This window comes from Pseudorca crassidens, chromosome 6 (assembly GCF_039906515.1).
Source record: "Pseudorca crassidens isolate mPseCra1 chromosome 6, mPseCra1.hap1, whole genome shotgun sequence".
Taxonomy (NCBI): Eukaryota; Metazoa; Chordata; class Mammalia; order Artiodactyla; family Delphinidae; genus Pseudorca; species Pseudorca crassidens.
This window is the reverse complement of record NC_090301.1, coordinates 7,679,223-7,692,425: the sequence shown is the minus strand read 5'-3', so window position 1 is coordinate 7,692,425 and position 13,203 is coordinate 7,679,223. Positions and strand designations below refer to the sequence as shown.

Genomic DNA, 13,203 nt, shown 5'->3' with positions numbered 1-13,203 from the left:
GGGCAAAGAACAGGGGAAGGCTGTAGCTTCCTTCTCAGTGCTTGGGAATGATGTCAGCTTCCTAGGCAGAGCTTTATGTTTTCAACAACCTCTAGCAGCAAGTGTTAGAGGTCAGAAGTGTATGTGTGAGGGCTGTGTGCCCACGCAGAAAAGGGGCCTTGGGGCAGGAACCCAGCGCTTTCAACTTCTGAGTGTGCACCATCCTGGGAGTCCTTCATCGTGCACAGATGTTTTGAGCGTCTACACTGTGCCAGGCCTCGCACTGGGCCCAGGGTAGATGGCACTGGGTGGGGAGGGGAGATACAGCCTACGATCGAAGGGGTGATCACAGCAGTGTGGGCTAAGTGCTGTGATGGGATAGGAACGGGCCGCCCAGGAGGCACATAGGAGCCAGGTGGGCCCCTCATGCTGCCTCCCCAGAGGAAGGGAAAAAGAGATGGGGGGAGAATGGTGTAGGATTCCAGGCTAAGGGAACAGCAGTGCAAATGGACAGAAGCAAGAAAGAGCCCCAAGAATTCAATATGGGGACTTCCCTGGTGGTCCAGTGGTTAAGAATCCGCCTTCCAATGCAGGGGACGAAGGTTTGATTCCTGGTCGGGGAACCAAGATCCCATATGCCGTGGGGCAACTAAACCTGCGCGCTCAGGAGCCCACACGCCACAACTAGAGAGAAGCCCGCAGGCCGCAATGAAAAAGATCCTGTGGGCTGCAGCTAAGGCCCTATGCAGCCAAATAAATAATAAATAAATAAATATATTTTTTAAAAGAATTCAATATGACTGGAGTGTGAGGGTTAGGGGGGCAGCGAGAAGGGAGAGGTGACCCGAGCACATGACAAGAGGTGGCCTGGAAAACCGTGTTTTACCAGGAGGTGGAACTGTCCTGAGGACAGTGGTCGCCCCTGAAGGGCTTCAGGCAGGAGAGGGGCGTGACCATCCAGATTTGCCTTTGAGAGAGAAATCATCTCTCTGGGTGTGAAGACTGAAACAGCAGGGGGTGGCTAGAAATAGGGACGCCAGTTGCTAAGAGATGGAGGCCTGGACCGAGGTGGTGGCATCATGGCGGGAAGCGTCTAGGACCTTGCTGTATTCAGCCCAAACCCTAGGGTCGGGGCACCCAGGCCAGTCACTGGCACAGTATGCATAATAATAATGTAATATTTATTTAAGACCAGGCACTTGTCTATCGTATGCCCATTTTTTTCAGGTAAATAAATTGAGATTCAGAGAGGTTAAGAAATTTACCTGAATTCACACAGCTAACGAGTGGTAGAGCTGGGACTCAAGGCGAGCTGCTGAGCTGGTAACCACTAACCTCCTCCTCTCCAGTTGCCCGGGCTGTGCACTTGCATCAGGGAAGGAGGGGGGTCAGGACAGGTGAGGAGCATACGCCTCACCATAGGACACGCCCAGCCGCCCAACCAGAGGGCCTCCTGTGGCCACAGACACACCCAGTTTCTTCATGGACAAGGGTGGGCAGCCTTCCTCCGAAGAGGCAGACATTTTAGCCCATTTCTCTTTTAGCCACTGCCTCACCCCTGTCAGGTAGAGCGGCCTTTCCCAAACATCATCCTTTAAGATGTGACACAAACAGTTTCAACCATCAGTGAGCAGTAAGCGCCGCATCCCAGTAGCTCCTTCTCACCAAATCCTGATGCATGTTAGCATCTTAAAGGCAAAGGGATGTCCTATAATAAAAAATCCCATGAATTAAGGCCCTAGCATTTCATATATATCTATACTTTTTTGTTAAGTAAGTAACGTCAACACAGTCTGGCATATACCATTCTAGACAAGGCATCTCTGCTGCGTGAGGAGCGTGTGTACTTGTGTGTAGCTTGCCTGTGGTCTTTACCTGCCATCTGCCGTAGCAGGTGAGGGACTGTGAGGCCTCTAGGCTTGCTCACCTCCTCCCTGGGATGAGAAGCCTTCCCTCCAGCACCTGGAGGCCCAGAGCACAGGTAGGTGGGGTGCTGCGGAGTTAGTGCTGCCGAGCTTGCATCCTGGCACGGCCCCCTGGCTAGACCTTCATCTGTCTGTCACAGCAGAGCCGGCCCAGCCCTCCAGGGTCATGGGGCCCCTGGTGGCACTGAGCTCCAGATGCTCAGCAGATGCCAGGCCTGAGACCAAGGCCCCGGCTCTGAGGATTTGGCTTGCGGTTCTGGAAGGTGATCCTGGCTGGTGGCCATTCCTGAGCCCTATTTAGAGCAGTTGTCAGGCAGTTGCTGAGATCCAGCGCCCGCCCCCCTCCCCTGCGGAGGGGAGTGAGCTCATGCCTGTGCCGCGCTGGGGCGGGGGCTGGGTTATGATCAGGGCAGGTACCCAGACCAGGGAGCAAGTCTGAGGCCAGGGCAGTGTGCAGGGCTCCATCCCGGCTTGGGTTTCACACCCCAGTCGGTATGTGCAGTTTGCTCTCAGAGGACATCCTAACCACCCAGGACAGCGTGGAGCATCTCTGAGCTCTGGCTACGGGCCTGGGCATGCAGCTCTGCCCCTCAGAGGCAGGAGGAGATCAGGGTGAAGGGGTGCTTGCTGACCGGTCAGCTGTGGGACCACCTCTTCTAATCAGCCTGCCTTCCCTCAGAGCACTGTTCACTCTCCCTGACTGAGCAAAGCCTTCAGCCCCAGAGCTGGCTTTGGCCAAGGAAAAACACACTGAATGGGAGCCCAGAGACCCCTGGACCTTGGGCCGCAGGGCTGCAGTTTATAAAGTAAGGCTCCTTCCTGCCCAGAAGTTGCTGGGTTCTAAGCTGCTCCTGCCACGTCCCAGGTCCTGCGGCAGGAAGATGCTGGGCGCCCCCTGCTGGCCCGTCCGGGAACTGACCCGTGAGGAGGACCTATGGAGCCCCGTAGGAGCGGGCCCCTTTGCTGGCCCAGATGAGAGCAGCGACACCCACCTACCCCCGCCCCAGTACTGGCCAGCCCGGCTCCCCTTCCGGATGCCCGGCCCCATTTCTGACGGTGAATCCTGAACTCATTGCAATCTGGCTGCTGATCGCTTGCCTTTCCCTTGGCCTTCCTGTTGCCACGCTGCGTGGGGGGACCTGCGCCATCGTTGCTGCACCCTCCCAGGCACCCCAGGGCTGGATGGGCTCGGGCTCCAGGCGCTGCTCTGCTTTCTCCCGCCCACAGGCTTGCACTTCCTCCCCGCCCCGCCCCCCACCTGGGGGTGTAAGAAGGACTTTGCGGACAGGTTGTGGGGAGACGGTCCCTGCAGCTATCCTAGGACACTAATGAGCTGTGGCAGCACCGAGGGATCGGGCTCACTGCTGTGCCACCTCCCTGTTAGGTGACACTGATGTTTTTCTGGGAGGCATGGGCTGTATCTCTGAACTGTCTTGGAGGGAGGCTGCCCTCTTAACTCCGGCCTCCTGTCCTGAGGGGCGGGCTGAGACACTCACGGATGTGGAGCCCCCAGAGGTACGAAGGGGTCTGTCCAAGGTCAGCCCCTGCGACCAAAGCTTCGCAAGACTTTCAGGGTAACAGGAGCGCACTTGTTTTTCTCTCGCCAGCCTCAGGTGACTCGTGGGACCGTACTGGGGGTCTCTGGAGAAGCAGCTTGACGGAGGACTGTTATCACTGCCTGGGGCTTCGGGTATCAGTTCCACCCTGCTGTCCCTTCCCTGGGTTCTCCGCCTTATATGAGATCCTGAGGCGGGAGAGCCCCTGCAGGAAATAGGAGCTAGAGCACAGCTCATTAGGAGGCTCCCTGAACATTCAGTTCCTTTGACCCAAGGGGTGGGGGTGAGGTTAGAGAGGGCGGGGCACAGGCCGGAGCCCCCGCCCCTCCAGCCCTGCGGCTGCTGCTTGCCCTGCCCTAGCCTGAGCTCACACAACCCTCCTATGGGGCCATGCTGTCCCCTGCTGGCCACGCTTGCAAAACGCAGCCCAGGGTCAGCCCCAAGGTTACAGGTGCTCCCTCCTCGCCCAAGCCTGAAGCTGAACTAGACCGCAGGGCTCCAAGGAGCAGCCTGTGTGCCCCCGGCCCACAGTGATTCTGGGACTGCATGGGGAGACAAGTCTGGAACCGCCCGGCACAGTCACGTGTGCTGAGTAGGCAACAAATGAATGGCTGAATTGTGCATCTGAAGCGTTTACGTGACGATGTTCTGCAGGGTCTGGCCAACAGCAGGCAGACATCAAGTCAGACATCAGTCTAGCAGGACTTGAGACTCCTCTTGAGTTGACAGGATCTAAATATGAAAACCAAATGTGAAGAGTCAGATGGTGCTAGACTGTGACGCAGGTGGCCCTAGACAGGCTGACCCTTGTTGCCAGGTATCTAATCAGGCAGTAAGTGCCCAGGAGGGATGGAGATGCCCTTCAGGGAAGACATGGAAAGGTCAAAGGAGGGTGACAAATGGCAGGGATGGAAATCACAGGGCACCACGCGACTTGCAGGATCTTAGCTCCCCAAGGACCAGGGATTGAACCAAAGCCATCGGCAGTGAAAGTGCGGAGTCCTAACCACTGGACCGCCAGGGAATTCCCAGCACCTCCCGTGTCTTGAGGCTGACGTCACGCCAGGCACAGGGTCTGCCCTTGAAACATGTTTTACTCCTGCTGGTTTGCACAACCACTCTGTGAAGCACGTGCTATTATTATCCCTGTTCTACATTCAAGAAAATAGAACAGAAAAGGTCGGTAACTTGTGCAGGGTTCTACAGCAAGAACATGCTGGAGCGAGGATGTAGGCCTCGCTCAGGAGGTTTGGTGGTCGGGTTCCAGCGCATGAACTCGAGGGGTTTTAGCAGGAAGTGATATGCTCAAGGACAGGTTTTGGGGTGGGAGGCAGGATGGCCGCTTAAAAGACTATTGCTGCAACCCAGCGGGGAATGAAGAACCTCATTCTACACACAGGCCTCCTGCATGGCGGAAGGGCCACTGAGACCTGACCCTTGCAGTCCTTCACCCAAGCCCTTCCCCATGGTGGGTGGTAGGCTGGGGGTCGGCCCACCACGGTGCCCACACAGGAGGAGCTAGGAGTGCAGGCCATGGGTGGGCCTCCTCCCGAGGTCCAGGCCAGGTCCTGGTGGTGCCTGCCCTGGGGCATTCCACAGCCCTTCTTCCTCACAAGGTGGGCTTTGCAGGGAGACAGATATGCTCTGGGCGACAGCCCGGCAGACCAGAGCCACCCCTCAGCGTAGAGGCCTAGCCTGGGGAAGGCGGGGCTCTGCCCACTCACGCTCTTGTCCCCCCACTGGCTGTTTCTTCCCAAGAGCTTGGGGAGGGCACGAGGCTAACCCCAAGCACTGCCCACACCTCCAGAAGGGGACGTTCATTTCGGGCCCCCAGCTGCTGCCAGGCCTGCCAGAGCTTCCTCCCTGACCTCTCCTGCCTCTGTGGGAGAAGCATGGGCTTGACGTACAACCTAGAGCTTCAAGTTCAAGGCTGGGAAGAGGCTCCCCTAAGCTGGGCAAGGCCCCAAGAGTCTCCCCAAGGGAGGAGGCTTTCCCCACATAGGGCACCAGCCCACACCCACGCCCCTTCCTGGAGGCTTCAGCTCTCATACACGTGCCCGATCCACTTGTCCTCTGTGGGCGCCCTGGGTGGGACAGCAGCACGTGGGCTTCCTGCCCCAGATCGGGGGGCTGAGGGTGTGCTGAGCTCAGCGCGGTGATGCGGCGTCCCCCTCTGCCTGGCTCCTGCGCTTTGGCGCACCTCTGCCCTCCCCCGTCAGTCCCTGCTGCTCCCTGTGACTCTTGGCCTGCTTTGGAGCCACCTCCATCCACACTCGTGGACCCTAATCACACTCGGGCGAAGCAGGCCTGGAGGGTTGACTCCTAGAAGGATGGCTCTGTGGTTTGAACACCTCAGCAACGCCTTTGTCTTGTCCCAAAACGCACGGCTTTCCTCTTGCCCTCTGTGACTCTCCTGTTCATCCTCAGAGACACTCATCTTTCCAGGGGGGAAAAGAAGCCACGTACTCCTGGGAACGGGGGGCCCTGGGTCTGCGCGCCTGCCTCTATACGCCCCCTTGCAGAGTCCTCTGGCTTCTCATGGCCTGCCCGGGCATAGCGTTTTCTTACAGCTGGACGTGCCCCGCAGTGTTCTGGGAAGCTTAGTCATTCAGCAGAGATCTTTACTGAGCACCTTCTCTGGGTCAGGTGAGGTCCCAAGCACCAGGGCTACAGGGGGGAATAAGACAGGCACCATCCCTGCTGTCCAGGATCCCCATCTAGTAGGAGACCCAGCGCACGAGCTAACACATCAGCAGGGAAGAGTACAGACTGGTTAGTGCCGTGAGGGGCATGAGCCGAGGAATGAGGGGGAAGCGACTTGCAGGAACAAAGTAGGTTGGATGCCCGGGGTGGGGGGCAGCTTGAAGCTGACATAAGGGTGCAAGAGAGCCAGCTAGAAGAGAAGCAGGAAAGAACAACCCCCGCGGTCCCTCCCCACTGCAGGCTCGTGGAAGAGTTCATGCTCTTGGCCAACATGGCCGTGGCCCGCAAGATCCACTGCGCCTTCCCCGAGCGAGCCCTGCTACGGCGGCACCCCCCACCCCAGACCAAGATGCTCAATGACCTGGTGGAATTCTGTGACCAGATGGGGCTGCCCATGGACTTCAGCTCCGCAGGGGCCCTCAATGTGAGTGCTGGGAGCACAGGGGCCGGGGAGGCCCTGCTTAGGGAAGGAGGAGGAAGGCCTGGGAGCCGGGCTCAGCAGCCTCTGCATCCCACCAGGGTCTGTTACCCTTTAGCCAGATCCCCACCCCCACCCCAAGGGAGAGGGGAGGGCCTGGGAGGGAGCCCAGGAGACCGAGGGAGTCCCCTCAGGGCTCAGCTGTGGGCAGGGGTCCTGTGGCCAGGGATGGGCCGGGCTCGGACCCAGAGGCTTCTGTAGGGGCTGGGATTATTGGAAGCCAGAGGCTGTTCTTCACGGGAAGGGGTATCAGATGCTCCCCACCTGGAACTGAGCAGCTCAGGAATCCATGGCCTCGGCTCGCACCGCACAGGAGGGAGACTGTCCCCATCTGTGCTCCAGGCCCGCCCAGGCCAGCCAGCTGGACATGGAAGGACTGACCTCAAGCCAGGACCCTCGAGGCAGACCCAGCGTGGGACACAGTCTGGGGGCTGCCGGCCCCCCTGCACCCCACCCATGGCCATCTGAACAGGGCTGGGCCCCTCGGCTGACCTTTCCTCCCCAGGGCCAGATGATCAGTGGGTGATGGGGCCCCAGAGCCTCTCCCCAAGCCTGACTGCGTATCACATGGGTTCCTTCCAGAAAAGTCTCATGGAGACATTTGGAGATGACAAGTACTCACTGGCCCGGAAGGAGGTGCTCACCAACATGTGCTCCCGGCCCATGCAGGTAAGGAAGGGCCAGTCCTCCATCCTCCGCCTTCTCCTTGGAGCACCCATGCCTCCGTGGGCTCGGAGAACCTTAGGGGAGGTTTGGGGAGGGTGCCCCCCGGCAACACCCAGCACAGGAAGTCCCTGGGCTCCTGAGCTTGGCCTGCTGCCTCCTGCCCAGACTTGCCTGTGGGCTCAGTTAGAGGAGACATTTCAAGCCCCGCTGCCCTGCTGCCCCCCTGCCCCCCTGCATGGCCTCTGGGGCTCTGTTTCCTGGCGGCAGGTGGGGAGCCACGCCAGGGCACGTCCCAAGACTCCAGGGCCTGGACCCCACACACCAGACCAGCTCGGGCAAGGGAATGGGGCCTGGTCAGCAACTCATGGTCAGGTGGGGACCCTGGAGGGGAAAGAGAACGTTGGTCTCCCGGAGCAGCCTGCACAGGGGCTGGTCCTTAGCCCCCACTGTGGCTTGTGGGCCCCGGGCAGAGAAATCTCCCTGTCGCAACCGGTCGGGAGAGGGGGAATTGAGGCCGTGAGGCTGTGTCTGCAGCTAGAGGACAGGCCGGCCGCCTGGGAGGCAGACGGTGGGCTTGCTCCTGGCAGCCAGTCGCAGCTCTCCGAGGCCGTGCTCCAGCCCCTGTGGGGCTGAGCATCTTGGGAAGCAGCCGCCCCTGTGGACTGTCAGGTCGGCGGGAGCTGTGGGTGCTAATGGGTCCAGCGGTGGGCCGCAGCCCGGCCTGGGAACAGCGATAGACCATCGTTCAGGGGCTTGGTCACTGGGCAGATTCAGTCTGTTTCCCAAGAACAAGATCGTCTCAGCTGGTCGCAACCGACTTGTTTTCTGAGACCTCACAGCTCTGCCAGGAATGGGACCGTCAGGTCCGTCTGGGTCTGGCAGCCGTTACCCTGCCCCCAGTCACCGATGTCTGTCCCGCACCAAGCACTGTAAAGCACCCCCCATGGTGGGGGGGGGGGCGTGTGTCTCTGGCCACTGGGCTTGACACCACACACAGGCCCGATGAAGCTGCCGTTCCCTGCCCTCAGCCTCTGGAAGCCATCCACCTCTAAGGCCAACCCAGCCCCGGAGGTCCAAGGAAAGGAGCCCAGTCACCCAGAGCCTGAAAAAGACCCGGCTTCTCCTGGCCTTGCCTGCCAGCAACCTCAGAGGCCAGCCTTTGCCTGCGGATCTGATGTGAGGGAGTGACCAGAGTGACCGTGGTGCCTGGTTCCCTGTCTGTGTCCCAGTTCTGGGCCCTCACCCATCCCACGCTGCCCAGAGGCGCCTTCGTCACCCAGGAAGGGAGCCGGGGCCCTCTGCCCTCCTCAGCCCAGCTCATCTGGGGAACTGGGCCACTTCTGAGAACAAGGTCCAAACATGGCTCACAGTGGAGGCTGCTCCCTTCTCCAGTGACTTACCCGAGATGTAACCCAGGACCCAGTGGGAGCTGGAAGGGAAGCAGAGTTGGGTAGCCGAGCAGGGCACCGCCAGCTGCGTCCTGGATTCCAAGGCCGTCACGCACAGAGTAACCGGAGCCGGCTGTCCATTTGTGCGAACACACGGGAGGGTGTGAGGGTGAGCAAGCGGCAAGGGAGGGAGCGAGCGAACACATGAGGGTGTGACTTTGGCCCTGGCAGAGGAACCTGGTCACTTGCTCCCAGGCAGCCGCGGGTCCTGGATCCCCAGCCCTGAGAACTCGGGGAGCGCAGGGCAAGCGGCTTCAGGGCCCGTGGCCAAGGCTCTCAGCACAGCTGCAGCGCGGGCCAGGCTGTTTGCTGGGCCCCTAGAGAAGCTCAGCGTCTCTCCTTGGGCCACAGTCCTAACTCCTGCCCTGCAGGAGGGCCTTTTGAACTCAGAGCTCTGGGTCTCGGTCTCAGGACAGGTTGTCAGGGGCAGGAAGGGCTGAGACTGGGAGACTGGCCAACCACTGCCTCCCTTGGCTGGTGGGAGGTGGAGTATAGGGGGCACAGAGGTGCTGGGGTGCAGGCGTGGCCTTCAGCAGGGCAGGGATGAGGACTAGAGGGCAGGAGGTCGGCTAAGACCAAAGACTGGACCAGGGCCGGAGAGGAGTTTTGCTCTGCGTGGAGGGCATCCTGGACCTTCTCTCCTACCTCCCGCTCTGGCCACATGGTGGTGTTGGGCTTTGTGTCCTGGCGAAGTCCTGCAGCCGCCGGTCCGGCAGGCCCATGGGCTTTCTCTCCTGTTCCCCACTTCAGTGTAGCTCCCCCAGCCCTGTCCTGGGGAGGGGGCCAGCCAGAAACGATCCCTCCTCCTGGTTCCTGGCAGTAACAGCCGTTAAGACTCAGCAGTGACCGGCTGTGGAGGAGGATGAGTTCCAGCCCCTCCCCGCTGTCCTCTGACTTCAGCACAGGGTCTCCCCTCCCCTCCCCTCCCCGAGGGGTTTGGTGGCAGGTCCCCCAGGGCTCTGAGGGAGGAGTCCCTTCAGCATCTTAAGGGTTCCCAGCAAGAAACACAGAGCCTCTCCCCCCGGCCCACTCCACTTCCGGTCATTGGCAGAGGGGCTCTGGGCAAGACCTGCCCTTGCCTTCAGCAGGAGAGGGGCAAGGGCACCCACGGCTCCGCCCAGTCTCATGGCAGCCCCAGGGGTTCCCTCACACAGAACAGCCCCTGACGTCCTCGGGCCTGCCCGGCTTTGCTCAGCTGCCCGCAGCTTGGCAGGTGGGTCCACGCCCCCAAGACTGCCCCTCGTGAGGCTCTGAGTCTCCCCGGCTCGCGGAGCATACCCAGCGCGCACCCAGCCTGGCCAGGCTCTGAGGTCCGCCCCACCTCCCCAGATGGCCTTGTACTTCTGCTCGGGGGTGCTGCAGGACCAGGCGCAGTTCCGCCACTACGCCCTCAATGTGCCGCTCTACACGCACTTCACCTCGCCCATCCGCCGCTTCGCTGACGTCCTGGTGCATCGCCTCCTGGCCGCCACGCTGGGTAAGGGGTGCAGCACGGGGCGGTGCCAGCCTGGGCCCAGCTAAGGGCTACTCCCCCCACCCAGAGTGGGTGCCCGGCAGCCAGAGGCCACACTGCCATGACTGTGAAGGCCCCAAGGGGTGGGCAGCCCAAGCAGTAGGGGAGCCTGTGCCAGAACCTCCCCTGTGAGCGTGTGCTAGGGGCTCGAGGGCCCTCACCGTGGCAAGCCCCCCTTTCTCGGCCCTCCCAAGCTGGGCATCAGGGAGGCCCCAGCTCTGCGCGGGGCTCCCAGACCCCATCTGACCCGGGCCAGGGGCACCATGCTGCCCAGAACCCCGCCAAGGACGGCACACACACAGCACCCGCCAGTGGGCCCCCGACCACTCTCTGCCCAGGCTACAGGGAGCTTCCAGATGTGGAGCCCGAGGCCCTGCAGAAGCAGGCTGACCACTGCAATGACCGCCGCATGGCTTCCAAGCGTGTGCAGGAGCTGAGCACCAGCCTGTTCTTTGCCATCCTGGTCAAGGTGAGGCCGCCAGCCTGTCGTCCCTCCCCTTCCCTCCACCCCACCTGCCCGCCAGGGCACCTGTTCACAGGGAGGGCTCCAGGGGTCCAGGGCCTTTGGTAGCTGGGGTGGGCCCTGGGGGGAGACTGCATCCCCTGGCCGAGCCTTGGCTGGAGCCCTGCCATGCAGGAGAGCGGCCCGCTGGAGTCGGAAGCCATGGTGATGGGCGTCCTGAGCCAAGCCTTCGACGTGCTGGTGCTGCGCTACGGGGTACAGAAGCGCATCTACTGTAATGTGAGTACGGGGGGCTGCCAGGGCCCAGGTTAGGGGTGTTCTGAGCAGGCAGAGGGAGCACCGAGCCGCATCCACCTAGCACATTCCCTTCCCACCTGCCTGTCCCTGTTCCCACTGCTGGGTCTCCTCCCTGTTTCCCCAGCATCTGGGGAAACAGCCCTTGCCCCTCTCTCAGCTGCGGGTTGTGCTGGCACCACACTCACCCGATGGGTCCTGCCGAGACAGCCAGCCGCGCCTGCCTGGGATCAGGGATCCAGGCCAAGGGTCAGGCCTCTTTCCCAAGGACTTGAGCAACCAGAGATCAGGTCCCTCCATAACCAGTATAGGAAGTGGGGTAGGCAGGCTTTGGGAGGTTTTTTAAAGGAACATAGGGGAAGGAAAGACCAGAGAGAATGGGCCGTGGGCACTCTGGAAGCTGTGTCCCCTGAGAAGCAGGACGAGGCTAGCCCTTGCCCTGGTCCTGCCCCGGGGGCTGCTTCATTCGAGGTTCTTTCCAAGGGTACTTGGTGCCAGTCTAATGCCACCTGAGGGACCTGTTCCAGCTGACCTTGTGCTTAGTGAGTCACCACCTGGCCCCTGACCTTGGCTTTGAATTTCCCAACACCCAGAGGACCTTGGGGAGTGCAGAACGCGGCACATAGCATGCAATAAACGTGGTATGAATGAAGTGGATTAGAGCAGGAGAGACAGAATGGAGTCAGCAGGAATCAAGTCGGGCTCTCGTCCTGAAGCTCACTGAACAGCATGGAGTTCAGGTCTAGATCGCCTCTGCTCACAACCCAGCCCTCAGTCTGTGCTAACAGACCCAGGGCCGGGAGGGGCGGCAGCCCTCCAGCCTCAGGTGCCCGGTCCACCTCGACCCTACAGGGATGGTCCCTGATGAGGCCGGACAGACCCACCACCTGCCCCGAATAACACGTGGCGCCCCCGGTGCCCCCCTCAGTGAAGGCCCCCTCCGTGAAGGTGGCCTCTCAAGGCCGCCCAGAAGCTGGCCCGAGGCCAGAGGCAAGGGTGCGGGCCACCCCCGTCAAAGGTCGAGCAGCCACTGGCAGGCAGCAGGGCAGGGAGCTCCCTTGAGGCCAGTCAGAGGCGGGCCAAGGCGAGGGGCTGCTTCCAAGCACTGGTGGCCTTGCAGGGTCAGAGATTAAGAGGCGGCGCCTAGAGCCCGGGTCCTGAGATGCAGGTGTGTGCACCCCCAGGCGCTGCCCCTGCAGTCATACCGTTTCCAGAAGGTGGGCAAGAAGCCGGAGCTCACGCTCGTCTGGGAGCCTGAGGACGCGGAGCAGGGGCCGGCGCAGCAGGTCAGACCCGGGGGTGGGGCAGCTTTTCCGGAGCGCCACTGGGTCCCCGTCCACCCCACTCTTGGCGAGCCCCCTCCGGCCTCCTGGGCGCGCTCCCCGGGCCTCCCCTCTTGGGCTCCCGGCTGCGATTTCCGGCTCTACCCAGCGAGGCCGGCAGCCCTGTCACCCCTCCTTGGGCCTAGCCTCCTGGCAGCACCTTCCTTCCCCGGAATCACCCACCCTGGGGAGAGGCAGCGGCCTCTGCCTACCTCCCTAAAGCAGGGCCCTTAACTTCGGGCTCATCGCTTACAGATGAGCCAGTGGAGGCCTAGGGAGGCAGAGCGAGGGGCCCCGGGGCCCGGCTGGGTGGGCAGCCCCCTGGGCCGCCCCCTCACCGGCACCCGCGTCCCCTGCTGGGCTCTGCTCTGCCTCAGGTCGTCAGCATCTTCAGCCTGGTGGAGGTGGTGCTGCGGGCAGAGGCCACGGCCCTCAAGTACAGCGCCATCCTGAAGCGACCCGGCACCGAGGGCCTCCTAGACTGGCAGGACGAGCAGGGCGGCGGGGACCTCGCGGAGGAACAGGACTGAAGCCGCCAGCCGGCCCACCCCTCCCCCACTCCCGTTAGGAATAGGAACTTCGGGCACCAACGGGGATTCTTAATTTGGTTTTTAACAACTCAGGGTTTTGTTTTTATTTTTTCATTCTATTTTATTTTTGCAGCTTGGTTTTCAAACTGGAGGGGGAGGGTGGGGTTGGATGGAAGGCTGCGGGCTGGCCGGTGCTCAGCAGCGCAGAGCTAGACCTGGTCCTCCTGGGAAGCGCCCAGAAGCGCCCCTTCTGCCAGGTTACCCACTGCCCTCCCGTGCCCAGAAAACCAGGGGTTTTCAGTAAATCAGAGTCATGGAATAAAATC

General features: G+C 61.4%; 1 protein-coding gene across 3 annotated transcripts in view; it reads left to right on the top strand.

Moving 5' to 3' along the window:
- Positions 1 to 13,201, top strand: part of DIS3L2 (DIS3 like 3'-5' exoribonuclease 2) — a 374,176-nt gene extending 360,975 nt beyond the window's left edge. The window contains exons 15-21 of one of the 3 annotated variants that reach the window (XM_067740219.1): positions 6,404 to 6,587; positions 7,224 to 7,310; positions 10,085 to 10,232; positions 10,607 to 10,737; positions 10,906 to 11,010; positions 12,210 to 12,311; positions 12,725 to 13,201. In XM_067740219.1, coding sequence (XP_067596320.1) covers positions 6,404 to 6,587; positions 7,224 to 7,310; positions 10,085 to 10,232; positions 10,607 to 10,737; positions 10,906 to 11,010; positions 12,210 to 12,311; positions 12,725 to 12,877 — 910 coding nt within the window. In that variant the 3' untranslated portion in view covers positions 12,878 to 13,201. Of the gene's footprint in view, positions 1 to 6,403; positions 6,588 to 7,223; positions 7,311 to 10,084; positions 10,233 to 10,462; positions 10,738 to 10,905; positions 11,011 to 12,145; positions 12,312 to 12,724 lie in introns of those variants that run through there. The other 2 variants (XM_067740218.1, XM_067740221.1) reach the window with 2 other exon arrangements.
- Positions 13,202 to 13,203: the final 2 nt, after the last annotated feature.